This window comes from Spea bombifrons, chromosome 5, assembly GCF_027358695.1.
Source record: "Spea bombifrons isolate aSpeBom1 chromosome 5, aSpeBom1.2.pri, whole genome shotgun sequence".
NCBI lineage: Eukaryota > Metazoa > Chordata > Amphibia > Anura > Pelobatidae > Spea > Spea bombifrons.
Genome location: NC_071091.1, coordinates 95,346,696 through 95,368,376, shown reverse-complemented (window position 1 = coordinate 95,368,376; position 21,681 = coordinate 95,346,696). Strand labels below are relative to the sequence as shown.

The 21,681-nt window shown below is 38.3% G+C and overlaps 1 protein-coding gene across 1 annotated transcript in view; it reads right to left on the bottom strand.

Annotated features, from left to right (window-relative positions):
* Positions 1-21,681, bottom strand: part of CPQ (carboxypeptidase Q) — a 129,040-nt gene that overhangs the window by 82,863 nt on the left and 24,496 nt on the right. The window contains exon 4 of the mRNA XM_053467199.1: positions 6,995-7,202. Within this exon, the coding sequence (XP_053323174.1) occupies positions 6,995-7,202 (208 nt within the window). The remainder of the gene's footprint in view (positions 1-6,994; positions 7,203-21,681) is intronic.

The following is a 21,681-nucleotide window of genomic DNA, read 5'->3' as shown; positions in this document are numbered from 1 at the left end:
CTGGGTGACGAGATTCCCGCCTTGTGGCAAGGACAGTTAAAGAAATCCACTTCTGTCTCATATGGAATTCCTTTTTTAAAGAGGAATTGATGACTGCACAGCTTCTAAAGCTACTTAAGGCTTGTGTTTTAATTTTGTTTTTTTCCAATCAGCGTAATTGCTTCTGGCAAAATCTGGTTTAAAAGTAAGGCAATACTTCCCCCAATGAAAAGGGAGTTGAGATGGTGGCAACACTAGCATAGCAACTTTCTCTTCCTGAGCACAGGAAGTTACAATCACTGCTCCTCATGGCAAAAACATATAATGTTTAATTGATAAATGCTAAATTGATTTTATGGTTATAGACAACTGTACAAAAGCTTCACAATTCACAATAAAAATATGCCCAGGGCAGTTGCCCCTGTGATGGCCATTTAATGACCTGGCAGATCCCAGTGTGTCAGAGCATACTGGTAGAGAAACTGCTTGGAAAGTTAGGTAATACTGGAGGGAACAGATTTTACCAACCCCCTGCCTCAAGTGGTTTGTTCCACGGGTGCTTCCTGTCTGCACTTCTGAGTGCTTCCTGTGACAGGGTGTGTGTCTGTCTTACAGGCATTAAACGGGGATTTATGTGCTTGATAGATTCTCAAGTTAGTGTTAACTTTAAAACAAGACATATCTTGTGATGATACAACAACCAAAGATGCCTAATTGTTTTAATTAGTAAAAAAACAAAAATATCCCTAAATACAATAAAAACTATCACTTCGCCTTTTCATTGTCAGAAATTATTTATAGATATTTATGATTAGCAGATTGTATATAGACACATATACATAAACATATTTTTATACATGCATACTTCATTCATTTATAATAACTATAGGGTTTTCTGCAATTGCACAAATAGGTACTTTCCATTCACACACACACACAAAAAAACATATGCATGAGAATTAAAGATGGCCTTTAATTAGCACATTTCTCTGTATTTGCAAAAGTTGCCTTTTTTTCTACTATGGGTAAAATCGTAGCTGATGTGTTCTTTTCCTGGCGTTCGCATAAAAATTATAAACATCATATGTTCATTCGATAGCACTTAGCACATTTTATAAAAGAATGTGTCTCGCTGCCAACTTATTTAATGTAATTAAACTAATGAAAGGACAAGAGTATTTGTCATAGAAGTTTAGTAGTCGGGAAACAAGGAAGTATAATATACTCCATAATAGTTCATGTTTATGAGTATAGAAAGACACATTAACAGGGTAAAAACCTACTGTTTCCAATTTATCTAAAGTTAATGTTGAATTGTCTGTGGAAAATGCGCATTACAAGCTTCCTGGTGTTTTTTTGTTTTTTTTATTGGTGGTTAAATAGGACCTTCCACATAAAACTTCGAAAAGGTTACATTTTTCAAATAATGAGCTAATTTAAGAAAAAAGCACTATGAAAAAAAAGTTTCTTCTGAGCACTAAATACAGTGTTGTATATATAATTGTAGTTTACCATTAAAGAAAAGTTTTCCATTAAACTTACTTTAACTGCTGAACTGTAGGTCACCATTGTACTTAACTGTGCAGACTAGATGGGCTGAATGGTAATTAACGGCTGAAAATACAGTTTCTATATTTTGACGTATGACGTTCCCTGCTGTAACACCACAGCGAGCTGATCATTGACGACAATGCTAATAAAGTCCACTTTATTTCATAAAGTCCTTTTCTCCACAGTCTTTCATGAGTCTGAGGGTTATTATGATTAGCACAAAGCAATATGAGGAGTTAGAGCGCATACCTAGTAAATTAGGCCAATATAATGGAAAGAAGGAAAAGGTTGCCAGTTCAATACCAAGTAGATTCCGAATACCCAACATCAATAGCGAAGGAAGTGAAAAAGCCTAACTGATATTAAAAGAGCTCAAACACAACTGTTTGTATCATTTACTATAGACATACTGATCAACATATATTTTATATATTTGGGCAGACATGCTAAGGCGATCTTAATGGGTAAGCTTCACTAAATGATGTAACAGGGATGCATGTAACACTTGCATGTATGAATATATAAATATATAGTATATTCATGTACATTTATATACCAATTTCTCACTGCACTCATAATAACGGTATTTCCAAAAAGCGCTTTTCTTGTGATGTTTTATTTATTTAGGAATAAATCCAACTAAGCACTTCTGCTTGCTGTGACTACCAGAAAACAGATATCCGGTACATAGTCATCCAAGTACCAACTCGGGAATGTATCAAGCACATATATAACAAGCACTCTCTCACTCGCAGACCTGCATCTCAACACATAACAGCTTCTCTAGTGCCAGAGACACACAACCTGCTCACACTCCAAATAGGAAATACCCATGGAACAAAGTTAGATTCTATTCTCTCCCGGTTTTATCTAACGTTCCCTGCAGCTTCAGGCCACTGGAAGACAATCAGTAGCAGAAGGTGCAGCTGTGGATGGGGCCCTGGGCAGTCGACCAATTTGACATGTGGTAAAGATGTTCCTAAGAAAAATTATCTAGGGGCATAGAACAATAAAGTATAAAAGGAAAATTATTAACATAAGACTCTGCAGAGAGCACAACGTTCTGGGTGGTATATGAATCTTTAATAAATGAATAAAGTGCAAATATGTTACGTATAATAAACCGAAGTCTCAGGAGGTGTTCAGAACTCCCAACAACTAAACCTCAATAGTGCTCGAGTCAACAGACCCACCCGGACTGCGGTTCCGTCCTGCATGCCCCTACTGTGTATCTGCACCTAGACACAAATTGTGCCTGACTATGTTTTAGGTAACAAAGAGGAGAGCTCCATGCACTCCTTGAATCTGAAGACATTTAACCGAATCTGTTCACATTCTTGGGGCAAGGCCTAAATGTCTCATAGCTATAAGATTAAGAATTAAAAGGGAGAGTCCATTCTAAACAGCCTTGCTTTCTTACAGAGCGGCAGTATAATCCACCATCTGTGATTTCTGAAGGTTTTGGCTCAGGCAATCACTGGGCACATTGGGCAAATACCAGATGTGCCGGCGGCCAAGAGGTCCTCATTCTTATTAATAACGCTCCAGCAGCAGATTGTGCATTCCACCATGTAGCTGCGCACGCTGCTTTCGTATAATAGTGGTGGCCACTGGACTTAATGTGCCAGGACTGCCTACCCAACCCCATTACAGTCCTGACTCTGAGCAAGCAAGTGAGCAAAGAAACTAAAATGTGTGGAATTATAATCCCAGATTTTACTGATCCCACAAGGTAACACAGAACTTCAAAACCACAATCACTCTTGACAAGACTCTCAGTGAGTTTTAAAAATATACTCAAGAAACCTTTCCTTGAAAAGGATTTGGTTGTTTATGTTACGGAATATCCTTGCAAAAGTTTAATTTCATGGAAACTGTTTTAAGTAATTGCAGAGGAACTGAGTAAGCCAAATCTTGTTAACACTGGCTATGGATGAACAGTTACATTTTGACACTTCAATTAAAAAATGACTACTGACGCCATTCTTGGTCTACCGTGTAGAAAGAGTCAACAGTGCTTAAAAACAAGTTAGTTGGCAGCAGGACACTGAACTCTGCCCAAAATAACTAAATGATCGCCCAATAACTAACAAAAAAAACACACATTGCCAAAGTTAGTTAAGTAACATTTAAACGTAAATTCTAAAAGCAAAAAAAATGTCGTCAAGCTCTATTTCAAAAGGAAAATTTCAGGCAGGGAGGCAACGACCACAAAGTAAACCAGACAGTGTGGTTAATTTTACTGAAACAATGTTACTACATGAATTATTATAATTTTATTGTTAATAAAGCACATTGTTTTTAATAAGAGGAACACTATGCTTTGTGTCTGAGCTTCTCACCTATGTTTGCACCTATGTTTGCACTGGTACCATTTAACAGGTTTTAAACAATGACTACACGCTTAGGACACCACTGGCTTCATTACTGTGGAGGAAATGCACTGGGATCCCATGAAAGTGAGCTTCCAGAGTCTGAGCAATTGCATTCTCAATTTTGTATGCAATGAAGAGAGGAATAGTGATGTTAATCCAGTTTCCTTCCCTGACCTCCATATTGTCATGACTAAAAAGAGCCATGGGTATCTTGGGTGACAGTATAAATTCAGCTGTCATTCCATGGGCAACTGTACCTACAAACAGGAGACATGAACAGGAGTTTATTTTATGGTGGAGGTCTGAAAGTTCTACACATGTTGGGGCTACTCATTATTGTTTATGCCTCAGTGGGGTCCTGAAACCGCTAGTGGTGGTAATCTAATGAGCATTATGGCTCATGGTTACAAACCAGAAAGCATACATACTTGTAACTTTGGCACCAAGCTTTGCATTTGTGTGCAGTTGTGTTCCTATTGCCTATAGGCTGTATTGGTGTACGCATTTTAGCAACCCTGACCATAGGTTCTCTGCGATGGTACAAGTAGGCTGTAGATTGTAAATTAGCTGATAAATATTGCAGCTCATCATAAATTAAAATATGGCTCTAAATATTAATAAACATAAGGTTCTGAGAAATTGCATCATTGGCAGACAAACCGCATCCAACGGGGAGAACGTGGTGGGCGGTATTAGATCAGATCAGTATCGTGCCATTAAAAATATCAGCTGTATATGTCAAATCACACTTGCCCTAGCAGGAAACAGCTTATTAGGGAGAAATAAAACATCGTTGTCCTTTTTGTTTCAACTTCTACTCCAACAAACGCTAATTAAATCGAAATTGCAAAACTCACATAAGGTTTGGTAGTATAAATATTTCAATACCAAATAAAGGAAGAAATCAACAAATGAAGTCAGCAAGCTGTAGAACGTCTGAAACTCATATTTCTTAGATTGCTCGTTTACTCTGTGAGATTCCTAGTTCCTTCTGCTAACCTGTGCATCCACTGTGGTTGCTTCTTGACTATTCTACTGAACTGCTCTTTGGATTTGTCTCCTCACTAATGAACCTCAGCACGTATTCTGGATCTTCAGGCACAATGCTCACCTTTGCCCTTGCTATCTTTGCTATGTTCCATAATAGCCCTAGGGCTCAACCTCTGTGCGCGACCGGTGGCTCCTCCACAGCAGATTTTCCCCATCTACTTTTGAGGCCTATTTATAATGTATATTAAACAATGGCCTCGAAGCACTTACATGTCTCAACATTTAACTTGTCGACTATGTTGGACCCCTAAAGGGTATTACCAACTTCTACAGTCCATTTAAAATAAAAACATATTAAAGTTATGAAAGTTTTATCAAGTAACATACATCCACCCACAGTACAGCTTTTGGAACAGGATGGCACTTGATAAATTGGCAAATTATAATAAAAAAATTATGTGTATATATATATATATATATATATATATATATATATATATTTATATAATTGTATACATTATTCTATGTCTCTTCCAAGCACATGCAGTTGTATATTGCATATACACTTTATGGACAAAAGTATTGTGACGCCTGACCATTACACCAACAGGGACTTTGATGACATTGCATTCTAAATACATTAATATGGATTTGGTCCCCGTTCCCCTTTTGCAGCTATAACAGCTTCCACTCTCCTGGGAAGGCTTTCCACAAGATTGTTGGGTGTTTCTGTGGGAATTTTTGCCCAGTCATCCAGTAGAGCATTTGTGAGGTCAGACACTGATGTTGGATGAGAAGGCCTGGTGCACAATCTCAGTTCCAGTTCATGCCGAAGGTGTTCAATGGGGTTGAGGTCAGGGCTCTGTGCGGCTGGTCAAGTTCTTCCACATCAAACTCATCCAACCATGTCTTTGTTGGACCTTGTTTTGTGTACTGGGCCCCATTATTGCTGGAATACAAAAAGGGCCTTCCTCAAACTGTTCCCACAAAGTTGGAAGCATAGCATTTTTCAGAATGTCTTGGTATGTTGAAGCATTACAATCTCCCTTTACTGGGCCTAACTCCTGAAAACCAGTCCCATACTATTATCCCTCCTCCATCAAACCTTACAGTTGGCACAATGTAGTCAGTTCTCCTAGCATCCGCCAAACCCAGACTTGCCCATTAGACTGCCAGAGAAGCGTTATTCGTCCCTCCACAGAACACGTTTCCACTGCTTCAGCGTCCAGCTGCGCCATGCTTTACACTATTCAATCCAACACTTGGCATTGTACTTGGTGATGTGAGGCTTGCATGCAGCTGTTTACTTAAAGCTCCAGCCGCACAGTTTTTGTGCTGATATTAATGCCAGTGGACGTTTGGAATTCTTCAGCTATGGAATCAGCAGACCGTTGGCGATTTTTATGCATCATGCGCCTCAGCACTCGGTGACCCCTCGTCGTCTTTCACTTCATGGCTGAGTTTCTGCTGTTCCTAAACGCTTCCACTTTCCAATAATACAGTTGGCCGTGGAATATCTAGCGTCCTATCACAGTACCGCGCTTCAATTCACTGAGCTCTTCGGAACGACCCATTTTTCACAAATGTTTGTAAATGCAGACCGCATGGCTAGGTGCTTGATTTTATATCCATGTGGCAACAGGTCTGAACTAAATAATTAAGAGGTGTGTCCCAATACTTTTGTCCATATGTGGCTTGCTTTCACCATGACACTTCTGATAAACATTTGTGACAATCCTCATAGCCAGCAACATCACTGACTGCTATTCTATTACATCAGATGAATTTCATGGCATACATGGCATAGGCATAAGGCCATCCTGAAAAACCACAGGGCCAAATAAGATTTGAGCTTTACCAGCAGGGAAAATGGGCAGACTAGATTGGACAAAAACAATCTGCCATCAAATTCTGTTTTATTATTATTCTATTTTTTCTAGGAGACTTCTGCAGTCTTCATCTTGGTCTCTGAATTTGTTGGTCCACTAAAAAAGGCATCCTAAATTATATATGGTCCATAAGTACACACTCAAAGTCCACATTTTGTGGACACATCAGAATCTACAAACCATAACTTTATTCTGATTAAGTAGCCTTACCTATAAACAGAAAAGGGTGTAATTGACCTAATCAATGAAGCCACAGCGCCAACTTTAGCAGCTTCAGATGCACCATATGCTCTGTATTGAACAGTTTCTCCGTAGCTCACAAAGGGTTGGTTGTAAACAACAATCTTCCCTTTAGCTTCTTTGGCTCTGTTGTGTAGTTCTGTGAAAGACGACACCACAATGACTTCAGCACGTATTCCTGGAAATATAATGAAATAAACAAAAGGAAAAACAATCGTGTTAGGGTTCCTTTCATACTATGGAGTGCAGCAGAAAATATCATTGCACAAAAACTGATATGTTTTTACTCGGATTGCAAACTTCATTTAGAAAAACATTTCTGGGCAACACAGCATTTTAAAGACAGGGTGTCAATCCACGCAAGGACAAAAATAAAATGAAATATACAAATTTAATCAATTAGACAGCAAAAAGGTATAGCAACAGTAAAAAGATTAAGTTATCTGAGTCACAATTAGTTTTATAATAAAGAAATTACAATTACGGAGACGGTGAAGCCATTAATGGCTAAATCAAAGGATCATGACTGTATGTTTGTAGGACATCAAGGTCCTTTATTTACCCTGAATGTTCTGAAAGCTGGTACTTACCATTAAAAAAGGTATTACTTTTCTTCCTTTATTTTTTGCCAAATTACATTGGCGCCCATTAGTTTAGCTGGCTAGCAGATGCATTGTTTCTACACAGTACAGTAAACATTCTTAGGAATAAAAAGCTTGTAGATTGTAGACAAAGGGAGTGATTTGTAATGTAATTTATATAGTGTGGCAGGTGACAGTAATTTTCACTTGTGATGATAAAATCCAACAGAATTAGCAGAGTAGCAACAAAAGTGCCAGCCTGCTACAAACATCCAATCGCTATAGTACTAACTAGAACTTTATATAATTAAAAAGAAAACCACTTGCTTCGTTGCATCGCCTCAACATAGCTGTCTCAATACATATGAAATATATATAAGAATCTGGCGCAATATTGTCCAGCTTCTCTGACAACCGTTTGTTAATCTCACCCAAAGCTTCTTGTTCTAGTTTTCAGAGCCGAGTATGAGGCTGTGTAGCCGCGGACCAGTCAGGGTGGGACAGTTTAGGACAATTTGGGCTTGGTGAACAGACTTTTACACTTTCCATAGTTCTTTACTATCATAGGTACGATATACTTTACTTTGACCACCTCAGAACTACCCCACAAGCTTTCATGTAAAGCAATATCTACTATTACTTTGCTATTATTGACTCCAAACAGATGACAATTTACTCTGTTACGAGGAGCTTATGAGCCTCAAGGTGCATCCATAACAATGTACTACGAAGAACATTCCTAGTATGTGGAACTTCCAAATCCTGGCCTAAATTCTTTATTTAAAGTTTTGCCCTAATTATAGTTTCCAGATATTGAAGATATCCAAGCCACTCGCAGTAATCACTAGAATTTTCAATTAGATTAACAGATATTAAAATGATGACTAATTAAATGGAATAAGTGGAACGTAGAAGCCTGTTTTTGTTTGGGAATTCCAAACCAATCATCTGGTGACATCGCATCAGATAAATGAGAGAGGGGTATGTTGGGGAGACGGATAGTTACACTAATAAAGCACAAATTAGATCCGCACACTTTGACACTACATATTTTCCATATTTATTATAATATATATTTCAGCCTAGGCAGAGGATATGATTGCACGTAGAGGCTTCTATAAAGGTATTGCATGGGCTAACTGGCCTGAGATGCTATATTTTATTAGAGTTTCATGGATTTTTTATCTGTAATGCAAGAAGGTGACTGTTTCTACTGATTTCTAGACCAGGACTTCTAACAGAATGGTAAATAGCATTCTTTGCACCGTTATATTAGACTATGGTATTTATGGTATTACAGCTAATACTGATGTAGCAAACTGAGCCATGCCATTGTATGCAGCTCTGTACTTCAGCGTTGGGAAGAGAAATGACATTTGTGTGCTTGTGTAAGTTCTAGATTAGACACGTCTTTCTTTCACCAAATACCAATAAACCGGTGGCATCTGTTTCTATAATCAAGACTGTCTTCGGTTTTTCTTGCTCAGCAGTCAAAGCTCAAGTCCCTACTAGGGACTTTGACTAAATCCCATTCCAAGATAAAATCACATTCCTCTTCCAGCAGAATATTAGTTACAGGTATTGAGTAATTACACGGTTTGTATCACAGACATTATGCTTCCCATGGAGAACATACAGAGAATTTATCTTACGATATCTGCTCATCTTACATAGCAGATCATTTTCATTTGCATTTTCTTCTGTAAAGAAGCAGCAGGCCCTGGAAGTGGTAAGAAAAGCATCTCTATCTGTTGATTACTTTCATAAGGCACAGCGATGTGGGAAATGTATCTCCTTTTCAATTTCTCACCTGTTATACAAGCTGCATACTTCTGCCGCTGGGACTCACATGAGATTCAAGCCTGCTAGTTTCTATTTACAGTTTACAGTGATTTATGTTAGAAGATCTGTCAGGCGGTACTGTCGTGATCTGGCTGGTTTGTTACATGAAAATATGGTTTCTTTGGGGATTTTGAGCATGTTAATTTAATGCCCAAAATGCAGAAAATCTTGATTCTGTATCGTATTAACAGGCTTGCCTCGCCACGCTTTTGTGCCTTTTACTGAGTTACATACTCTCAAAAAGCATTAGGCCTTGAAGTGTTCCATTTAATTAAAGGGGACATACTAAAATTAAAACATGTATACGTTGTAGAGATTCTTAAAGAATGTTGTCCTTTCAAGAATAAAACCATACTGGTTATTAGTGGCAAGGTAATGGATCATATCTAAAATTGTACTCTGATGAGCTTCTTTTCCAGCGAGTAAATCACCCATCGCCCTGAGAATGACTCGGGTTGCCGCTGTCTGTATGTGTGATGGCGCCCCACTGTTTTGATGCTGCACCTCTCGTGTCTTGTCATCTTCTTTTTTTGTATTAGCGTCTGTAGATATGTCTTTAGCCATGTGTCCGTTTGCATGTCTGTGCCTCTTATTTCTAGGTCTCGAAAAGCAAAAATCCATACAATGTACAACTGTATGTGGCAAAATTATACTCAGTTCTCAGAGGGGAAAGAGAAGTAATGCTCCTACTGGAATTTAGGATACAAAGATGGCGGGGACTTTGGTTTCATTTAGCAAGCTTGGTTGGATGCATTTATTTTATACATATTAGTTTGTACAAGTATACTAGCGGCACAAGACATATTGTACCAGTCCCTGCAATTCTTTTATTCTGGGTCACAGATCGGACATATAACTCCGAGGAAATCTGTCCCAGAAATTCCCATATGGGAGCTGAGACAGGCAGTGCCAGCTTGCGGAAGGTTAACCGGTCTTCAAAATGATTGCCATAGAGGACTGGGAAACAGCTACAATTCATGAGACAGATCCAGTCTACAGATGCTAAACATTTACTGACAACAGGTACTGCCAGCCCAAATCAGGTACATATAGAGTAACTACACCTACTTATAAAAAGTAGGTCAAGGTCTTAGTCACCTGTAGGAACATGTCTAAGCAAGATAACTAGCAAGGACTTTTGCCAGCGCAAGCACTTTAAGATTGTAAATGTGTAAACAAGAAACTCGTTCTTCCAAAAATCTACATATATAATCGAGTCTAAGCGGCATCAGAATGTAGAAAGTTATTATTGGACTTATAGGTGCTGTTATACTTACTCTGCTGAATTTAACACTAACTCATAACTAAATGCAAAATTACAAACACAATTCCTAGTATAGCTAAATGCCCAATCTGTTCTGTAATCATGTCAAATTGGAGCTCATTTATAAAATTACTAGGGACTCCTAATCGTCTTGTGGCAGAGGCTGTTGGTTGTTGCCATAAACACTAAAGAAAAAAGCTTCTTAGAAGCCTGTGTGTTATTTATATGCGATTAAACCATTAGAGCAAAGAATAAAATGACTGATCTTACAATGATTACTTGCTTAATATCCTAGAGAGTGAAATTAAGGTTTTAGTAGAACAGCATCTTTAAGTTACAGCCCAATTTCCCCTTTGGGATCTCATTGCTAAACTAAACACTGGATTCACAAGTATTTAGCAAAAACAGGCGAACTGAAACAATAACAATCTGTCCGACCAAAGTAAAACACCACATAACATGCATGTTTGCAAGGAGGACAATTCCGCAAAGAATACCTGTAATTCATCACGAAAATTATTATAGTCATTTGCTATTCTTCCACTTACATCATGCCTGTTAGCAAAATAAACAATGCCCGTGTATTACATCGGTATGTTTATGGAGCGTAATCTCTCCTCCAGCCAAAGCATGAAGACCAATGAGCGGCGTACAAATTAAACTGAAGTTATCCTTGGCATGTAGGTAAATGTGCTGATAGGTTGCAGCTGCTTTTAATGAACAACCCGTTCAATATTCTACCTTAGGAATGTCCCAACGACAGGATAATTTGGGAGCCTGGAATCAAGCCACTGGAAATACAGCCAGATAGCTACAAATTTCATATTCCATTAGAAGCCCAATGTCCCAGCAGGCTGGCACCGCAATCTACATTTCATATCATTTCTCATAACAAATGAAAGAGGGAAAGCGCAGGCTTCTCATTTAGCCCAATACTCAGCCCAGGCACCATACTAAGAAATGTAATGACATGCAATATGCTAGTGATTGCTCATCAATGGAAGCAAATAACTTTGTGGCGGCGCTTTCTTGCATGAGTGATTGTAACCCTTCAATAAATTTTAATATAAAAAAGACTGCACGGAACTGATCTCTGGAAACAGTAGTAAGAATTTGTGCAGATTTTGCATATGTTTGTCATGCAAATTAGACTGGTTAAAAATAGCCTTCTAAAAAAAAAATGTAAAGTGTAACTGGATTGGTATTCACACGATCACCTACCCAACATCTACAAAAACAGTTGCAATCTTCATGTGGCTCTTAATAATATTAAAAGATCACGTTAAATGCATTATTGGAATGTTTTGCATAGACTCCAGTGCATGCAAATTGTTTAGTTACTAGAGACTAGAAATGAGACTTATGCCTCATTTAATCCCTCCCCTGCGGCCTTTACTGAAAACAGGAAGCATACCACAGTAGGAACATCAGCAGGAGCAGTGGCAGCCAATCACATGCATGGTATTTGAACATTGATTGTTTTACCAGCATACATGTGATTGGCTGCTTTTTAAGTGACTACTGACCATGTGCAAAAATAATGACTTAGTAGAGGCTGCCAAGGGAATCTCATCAACTCCAATAACTAAACAATGCATTCTCTAATATGGATGCAGAGTCCATACAAAATTAATTAACATGCATTAAATATAAAATGAGAGATTTTTGGTGACTAGACTGTTCCTTAACACTTTCTAATATTTAAAGTGAGTTGTTTTTTAATGCAACGCCTTCATTCTTTGTTTATTGTACAGTATATTGGTTGATTTTTAGGGTAATTTGTGGGCATTAGAATATTATACATAAAAAAGTGATTCTGGCATAAAGCTTGAAAACAGCCGACAGCAACCAAGAAAATGGAACACTCATCAAAAACATTCCATAAGATGCTACGGTGATGCAACCTTTCAAGAAGTGCAACTGACCTACTTTTTACATATACAAATAAAACTCTATTTACGCTGAGCTAGGTTGTTGGCGATAACAATATTAGAATAAACAGAAAAAAATAGCATCTGTGTAATCGCACAACAAATACAATAAAACAACAACAAAAGTATACCACACCTATAGTGTAGTAACTTTCACAAGATACACCGTTAATGAAATAAGAGAGTAGTCAAACCTACATAATGTTCTATACATTGTTCAGGGTTATAGGCTAAATATGTTTTTTTTTGTATTAAAAAATCCCTAGACAAAAATAAACCTACTAATAATGCGTGGTGTGGCGTGAGTAGAAACCCAGGGGTTTGTACTTTTTCCTTCATCTCTTTATCAAGTGAAAATATCACGGATAAAGACTTATCAGGGACACGTTACAGTTTATACCGGGTTCCATTAAATACATCTGTTTAAAATGATAAAAATTGGTTTTCGAAAATTAAGATGAAAAGCATTTTCTTCATTTAGAGAAGTATAACAGATTTCTACTTTCTTTTTCAGCTTAAGCTCAAAGGGAACATACCTTTTAGGCACAATATATAATACTGTATGAAAAATAAGAGGAAGAAGCTTAGAGCACAACATAATATGCCACCCTACGACTCCATTTGGTTAACATAATAATATCCTCCGATGTCATACTGTTAATGTTATAAACTCTGGGGGAAATATACAAGCGGCAGAATCATTTGTGAATAAGTAGCTTAGCCCTTCCAGCTGCTCTGCCTGTTACTGCTATCGTTTGTTGCCTGTTAAAAGAAAACAGAAAAAAGCAAAATGGTACAAAGAAAACAGCAATTGCATCCTTGTAAATTTAAGCATATAATACTCAATGTTAAAATATGACGTTATTATATATAAAACGTTAGTCAACCAAAATGTTATCAAGATCTCTTGTGAATGTTCAGGGATAAGTTAATCTTATCAATATAGTGATGAGCATATCCTACTGTTCCTATACAATCACAGGGAACAGGACAGCCACTGTGACCGCTTACAGGGGACGTGGATGGCGCCTAACGTCAATAGTTACTAAACTAGTATCTCACAAGAAGTATCTGACTTTGGTGTTTTACTTAAATGCACCTTGTGTTACCATCCATGCTTTGATATTCTGTGACTACGGGGGATTAATCCTGTTTTTGCTTCTTTGGGCTGGCCGTCTGGCACACTGGGCAAATGCTTGGTGGGCCACTGCCCGATATTTATCCATACACGATCTGCCACTCCAGCAGAAGAGTGAGCGATGTAGTGTGCGGCCAGCAGCCGGATATGCTCAGCCATGCTGAGCATCAAACTTTAACATGCGGCCTGATGTTTACGGCCATGCGTGTGTCATTAGTCTGCCACTGGCCTTAAAGTGCCAGGGCTGCCTCACTATCCCCAGTCACCCTTCACTAGGCATATTACTTTCAGCATAGTCATGGTACAGTTATTAAAACTTAAATAAATGTTAATTAGTTGTATCATGGTTTGACACAAGTACATAAAAATATAAATACATAAATAAGGATTTGGATAGAATTCGGCAGGGTTAAGTGCAACTCCAATACTGCAAACAACGTGTGTTTCTTTTAAAGAGAAAAGTACCTAGTTATCCACCGTCTGCATAAAATAATTGTTCAATAACAAAACAGATTGGTCTGATTTAACAGGCCCGTATAAGATGAATGTTTTATTGAAAGTCACTGAAGCATTCTTCATCTTGTAAAAGATCTGTTACTGAAAAGTGCCAGTAAATGACATTTGCCAAATCAATCTCTTGCCAGAAACAGATGGGATTCCCATTAAATCAGTAAAGAATATTTTTGAAACAAAATTATATGCTTGACAGTTAAATGTGAACACCCATGGAATGGGTGCACTGTTACCTGGATAATGTCTGGAGAGATGTAATAAAACATTGTTTTGTGTTTTACATATAATGGTAATAATACAGAAAGTATCAGCATTAGACCATGCTTAAAAAAATGGTAGCTATTAATGTAAAAATGTGTCCATCAAATTTCCAAGATAGTTTTTTTATTTGAATTGAATAAATAATTCTAGAGCATCAAAAAACAATCTTGTTGCATACTTTTAGAAGGTGGGCAAAAAATATGTCATAACATTTGTGCTGAAGGTAAAGCAACCAGAAATCAAGTAAGAATGATACCATGTACCCAGGAATTAGAAATATGCAAATGAGCCAAGTTAGGACAAATTTTTCGGTTAGTTTGCAGGCCATTCATTTTCGGGGAACGAACTATGTTTTCTACCCATTCATTTCGGATGTAAATCTAGGGTATTCTTAATTCAGGAATAAAATTTGTTGCCCGGTGCCCACGTTCACACTCTCTGATTGTTTCCCTACCTTCTCTGCCAATTACATACACTTCTTCTTATTCTTCATCTTCTCACTTTTATCTTTTCTTCTATTTTCATCCGCATCTCCATGGACATAACCTGCTGTGAACTTCCACCAAAAAGGCGGCGCTTTTGGTGGGAGAGGACGTCACCAGATGCGCTGCCATCTTGCCCTAAGGTAAGCTTCCTCCAAAATCACAGCATTTCTGGGGAAATCCTCTCTCCCGATTTGAGAATCAGGGGAGAGGACATCACTGCAAATGTCACTATTTTGCGCAAGGTTATATCTGTGGTTATGCGGATGAAGATAGAAGATAAAGAGCAAGAAGATGCAGAAGAGAGAGTGAACGAGAACGAGCGTGTGAGTGAGAGTGTAAGGGCCCGCAAATTTCAGATGAAAATTCTGAGCTTTCTGCTTCGTGGGGGGCCTGGCCTTGTTTTCGTGGCTGCATTCTAATCGCTGAATTTCCCAAAATTCTGTACATTTGCAATTCGTACAAATCCACATGCACAAGACCACAGGTCTCAACTATTGTGATTAATGGGCTTCATAAACTGTATCCAGAACACTTGGGATTAGTTCATTCACAGACACGGGAGCTTTAGGAGGGAAGTGGTTGTGGCTAAATGCCAGAATCATCCAGAATTTACCGTGGAACTGTACAGCCCAATGGAAATGTTTTGCTGTATTTTGTGAACAGGAGTTGCATAAATCACATACATGGATCCTTAGGGTGCAACAGTTCGAGAGCACAGTAAGCTAATGCGCCACAGTGAAAAGGCTGAAATTACAAAGTACAAAAGCCAGATCTAGTTGAGGATTTTGAAAAGGTGCAGGAGACTGTTGACAGAAAGACAAAGTTTCTCTTGTGCTAAAAGAAGAATCCGCGAGCCAAGTGTGGCATTACCTGCCTGGACCCATGTCTGCTGCCTGGGGCAGGTTTTCTAAAGCCTGGCTTAGCTGACTCTGCCATGGGGTATTAAGATAAAAGACGTTTAAGGCTGGTTAGTCTGGGCCAACAAAATATAGGCCAGAGAGGGATCCCTTTGGGAGCTAGGTTTTATTCATTATGTTTTGGGGTACTTGTTAACCTATAAATAAAAAGACAGTTTGCAACAAATGCCTTAAGACACAAGAAGTGACTTATTGGCCCTGAGCTATAAAAAAGGGGTTTGTCACAGTACCTACACCTTAGATACAAGCTCTGGCCATTCAGTCCATCCTTTGTTTTATTCTGAGGACAATATGTGTTAATTAGAGGGACGACTACCACAGGCAGTAAATACATTTGGGGGAGCATGGCAGAATTAGGCATTATATTTAATTCCTGCTTAATGGGCTCAAACACTTAAGTCAATATCTCATTTTCACAGACCATACTACAGAAAAATAATTACTGCAAGTGGAAACATATAATTACACAAAAGTTCTAAGGAAAAAACTATTAAATTATACTTCTACATGCCATTTCAAAAATATACATAATACTGTCAGAAGAAAATTTTATACAATCAGATGAAAAGATGATTCTAATTACAGGGTGAGAGAAGTTGGTATCCCGCAAGCACAGGCATTTCAAACAAGACAAGTCAACAAATAGAAGAGGACAGTACATGTAAAATAAACATCTGCCTGGGAAGAAAGAAAAATGATATATGTGTGAATTTTGTTTGCTTCGTTGAACAGGTAGACTTCAGAAAAGAAAGAAATTGCTAGTTTGCATATGTGAATATACTGCGGATAAAGTAGCGATTAGACCAAAAAAAGATTCGGGTGCATTTTGGTTTGGACGAAAATGTGAGGGATTTTTTAATTCAGAGGGTCATAGTTTATGTGTAAGACTGAGTGAACGTGTTACCGAGTCAAGTAATCACCAGAGCAAGCACAAAAAGTAAGGTCATTTTGGAGGGTCCTAGGGTATATTCTGGAAGGAACCCAGAAGACTAAACTATCCTGCTTTTGTTAACTTGGAACCCAATACATGCAAGCAAGGAACAGAAAGGCTGGATTCTTCTTAAGCGGAATTCCTTTTCCTTGCTCATCCCACAGCTAGATTTAAGTCACAGCAGCTTAAACAACTTATTAGCGAATCTAGCATTAAATCAATATAATGCAGATTTTTAGATGGGTTCTTAGAAGGCATCAGCTCTCTAAGATGACACTGATGAAGGAGACTGAGCCTTGAAGTTATCTGAAATCTACTTTCATGCTGCGCCATAGGTCTCTTTTCAGCCAATTTGGGTCCTTCCACCATGAACAAATGCCCATCTTATGTAGCAAACCTTTTTTAGTGTTTGTTGGGTGTGCATTACAGTTTGTTGGTCTTCCTGGTTTTCAACTCTGCCCGTCCTGACCCCATAGCCTGTTCTTTGACTTTTGGTACATTCTGCCCAGTTGTAGTCTGCAGATCAGAATTTTGGCAGAATTTCTACACAGGTTATCCACTCTGCAGGCTACAGCCTCTGTTTCTGCTACGGCTGTCAGTCCCCCATAGACTTCTTCGGCTTCTAACCAGCCATCGCCAGATCAATCAATGCATGCTAAATTTCAGAAATCCACCCCAGGCATTTGTTAGTCTATTAACTCTTTAACTGTCAAAATGTTGAGCTCTATACTGCATATATTTTTCTAAAACTTTGGATAACCAATGTCTAAAATTGCTGGTTTTGGTTATATATAGCAACATGCTACACTCAAATTAGAAGTGACACACAGCTAAAATAAATTTTGTACCACAATGTTTCAAAACGTTAAGATCTAAAGTTTATGGGAGTAACTTTTTTCCTCTAGGTTTTCCAAGGAAGGCAGATTACACACAAGAGTCTGTGTCCACCACCTAGCACTCTGGATCCAAACTTTACAAAAACGATATCCCATTGCGCATGACTAATGTATGATTTTACAGCATAACAATTTCGAAAAGTGGAAGGGAACAGATCCTGAATTGTTTTTGAAAATATATATATATATATTTTTAACCTTTCACGAATAATAGTGAACGGTATTTCCAAGACGTTACTATTAAACATCCCCTAATCTAATACATATGTACCAAGGGTTAATAAACAATATAAACATAACAAAAAAACAAAAACTGTCTGCGCTTCTTACCCTAATAAAGTTGGCAACAAATATATAAACATAATATAAATGAGAGGTTTTGGTTATATGAATTGGCCAAAGCATAATTAAGCTCCCCCGCCACGTCAAGGCACACTCTCAATAGGGTGAGAACCTACTCTCACCTCCTACGTAGTGGACACACAAAGCAGTTTATACTGCTACCAAAACCTTATTAATGTGTTGGGGGAGGTGCAATTAAACCTCCTCCATATTAAACATAACGTTTCCTTTTAACAGACCTTTGTTATCTCACATTATACCTTTTACATTAGAATGCCCATATACTACTTGCTGGGTGACCCTAAACATTAGTCCACAAAAGTGGGAAATCCGAGTTCTTATGGAAATTAGTTTTTTGTTTTTTTTTTAAACATACAATTGCATCCTTGAAATCTCACACAAGCCATCGTTGAAGCTCCGTGGCAGTGAGTATCCCGCATGGGCGCAGTGCTGCGCAGGAGAATGTATCGCCTTCAGGGCAAATAGCCGGCGCCACCTTCATAGACACGCAAAACACTTGTTACATTTACACACTTCTGCTGCGTGCACCTAGTGAGTATTTTAGTGACGTTACTTTAATTTGAGACATATGAAACTAAAATTTCTTTGAAGTCGGGACTGAGCTGCCTTGAGAGTCCAGTTTATTTCAGACACAGAGGAAACTGAAAAGCTAAGGCTGCTGCAAAATACTATAAATTACTGGATGTCAGTCTATCCGCCAGATTTTACCATCATAACAGATATCACATTAAAACCGGTCTAAATGTCTGACACCTAATTAACAAAATGTGTAATTCATAAGAATTAAACACAAGAAACATGGACATGTGAGCTGATGTCCAAAAATCTCTTAAGGGTGATTTCAGCTTCTTTCCCTGATAGATCTTGCATTGGGCCCAACATATTTTTGCATTGTACTTAAAAAAGGCTTTCTTAAGCACATTGTTTCAAGACTGGTTTCAGTGGGTTTCCAAAAAAACGTCACTCAACTTTTAAAGCAGCATTTCGATTCTTAGGTTATGAAACAAGTACTGACCACCAGAATTCTGACACATACCTATACCTACCTGCAATCTATGCTTGTGCTTGTAATCTGTGTCTCATTTTATATATATATCTCACATAAAAAAAATCGAAATACTTCAAACAACTTTTTTATTACTATACAACAAACACATTTTATATTAAAATATATATTAATATTATTATATAAAAAAACCTTAATAATAGAAATAAATGTGACTTCCTTTGTGAGTTTCTCTGTATGAGTAGCAGTTTACAAAAATACTACCTTTTTTTTGGGATGTTTATTTCATTCTTCAAAAAGGAAACAGATGTTACAAGACACATCATATGCTGGAATATTGTCAGTCATAAACAAGCAATCCAGGAGATAAAAGGAACAGCAATCTGTGCATCAGTAGGCAGTATAACCCCATATTAGTCAAAGAATGCAGTATAGTCTGAAACATTGAGGCCCTCATTGACATAAGAATGTCACATCTTATATAACAGAGTAACGTTGGCCTGTAGTGATGACAGCAGATACACTGTTATAGACATCGTAGTCCCTGCAACCATGTTAAGTAGAGATAAAACCAAAATAAAATAGAAGATGGCATTGTTACTACAACACAGAAACATAGCAACATAACAGAACTTGACGGATGTTTATACAGAAAGATAAATAGCCTGCACCCCAGCTCGTTTTAGGGGAATTTCTTTGCATGACACCACATGCACCTCAGCTTGTGTAACGACACTGGAAATCGGCCCTTCAACACCGGAAATGAAACCCGAAAGGGACAATTTAGTAGGCCTGTCCAAGATCGCAATACGCAATGAGGCATCTATCAAGTCCACTTGAAAAAAAGGTCTGGATTACATCATGTCTGTTACAGGTGGCTACTTCTGGATCTATTGCCCCAAAATAAAAGTCAATGCCTCTTACTTTTACGCGACAACCAAAGTCCAAGGGAAGAATTCAAAAAAGCCCCCAGGACAATGAGGGTCAGAACTCGTTCTTCAGAGTGTGTATTATGTAGTCACAAACCTGTCGCCATAATTTAGCTGTAAACGGTAAGACCACAGACGTGGACATGGTGTTTGGCATTTAGGGCAGTTTGAGTGGGTCTCCAACCCCATCATGTATCTTAATTTAAGTTGGTCCACTTTGCCATGTTGAAACATGGGATTTGGGATTATGAACTAAAGGCATAGACAAAATGAATTCAAAAAAGCATGTTCTCACTGTAACTAAGAATATATTTTTGTATGGGTCCAAAATAACGTCAACCTGTCAGAAGCTCGGAATGTTTGTGAGCAGTTCAACGGAAAATGAACAGATTGAAACGACGTTGAACCACCTAACACTTCAACAGAAATAAATGTTTACACAAAGGAATTACTCTAAAGAATTCAAAATGGCTAAATATAGTTTTCAAAAAATTCTTGACATTTTACGCAGAGCCTACAGGGAACTTTGGGGGGAAAAAAGAAATAAAGAAAGGGAAATAAGCAGATCGGATTTTATCACAGTGAAATGACTGACATATCAAAGCTGCTAATAGAGTAGAAAAGTTAAAAAGACTTAATATCAGCTAAACAAAAATCAGATATAGGACGAAGAACCATAAACTGCAAATGGACAGAAAGTCAGAAAAAGAAAGAAATTCATTGCAGCATGAAACTGATGAAATCCAACTTCCACACCTGCTGCTCACAAAATCAGGATACTATGAGACCATGAGATAGGACTTGCCAAAATTGGGGTGCTTTGACATAGTGACGGACTGAGCAATCTATGGCCATACAGTGTGATGAAATCCCCAATATTTATGCTTCAGATAGGTGCTTTTAATGGGTGTTTCCTTGCTTTGTTGTATGTGCTTAGACACGTGGCTTTGGCAAATGTTCAATGAAAACCCATCCACGAGTTACCCTCAACAGGTGAACACTGTAGGTGCACTGGTGACATGCAGGAGGAGCCCCCCCCCCAACACACAGCTGGAGGTGAGGCAAGCTGGGCAATCTGCTCAACACAGATACCCGGTCGTGGTCCTGCTATTGCGTTGCTGCTTTGTGGATTGTGTTTGCTGTTACTGACCCTTTCTCTTGCCCGACTACTCTTCTGCCTTGTGAATCTGTTACTGTATTGCCCTACCTGTGTAATGTACCTGGTTTGTCTAACTACTTGCTCTGTGAACCAACCTCTGGCTTGTATGACTACCCATTTAGTGTACCGAACCTGGCTGTATTAACCCCTGGCAACCTGGGTCACCCATCTGGGACTCCAGCCTACAGTATACTTATACAGATATCTATATCCTTCCATGCTTTGCCTATAATACTCAGTACTGAACTTTACCTGCCTACACCTGAACCTCCTCTCTGCTGGGATCGTCTGGGTCCCTGTCCTCTTGGTTTGGAGCTCAACTCCATGTTAGGTGATTCAGGGCTGAAGAACTCCTGCTGTGAGTGCTGTGAGTGCTCATTCAGTAATAGCAGATGCGACATTAGTATATTTCTAATGCAGGGATTGCGGGGGTATCTTTGG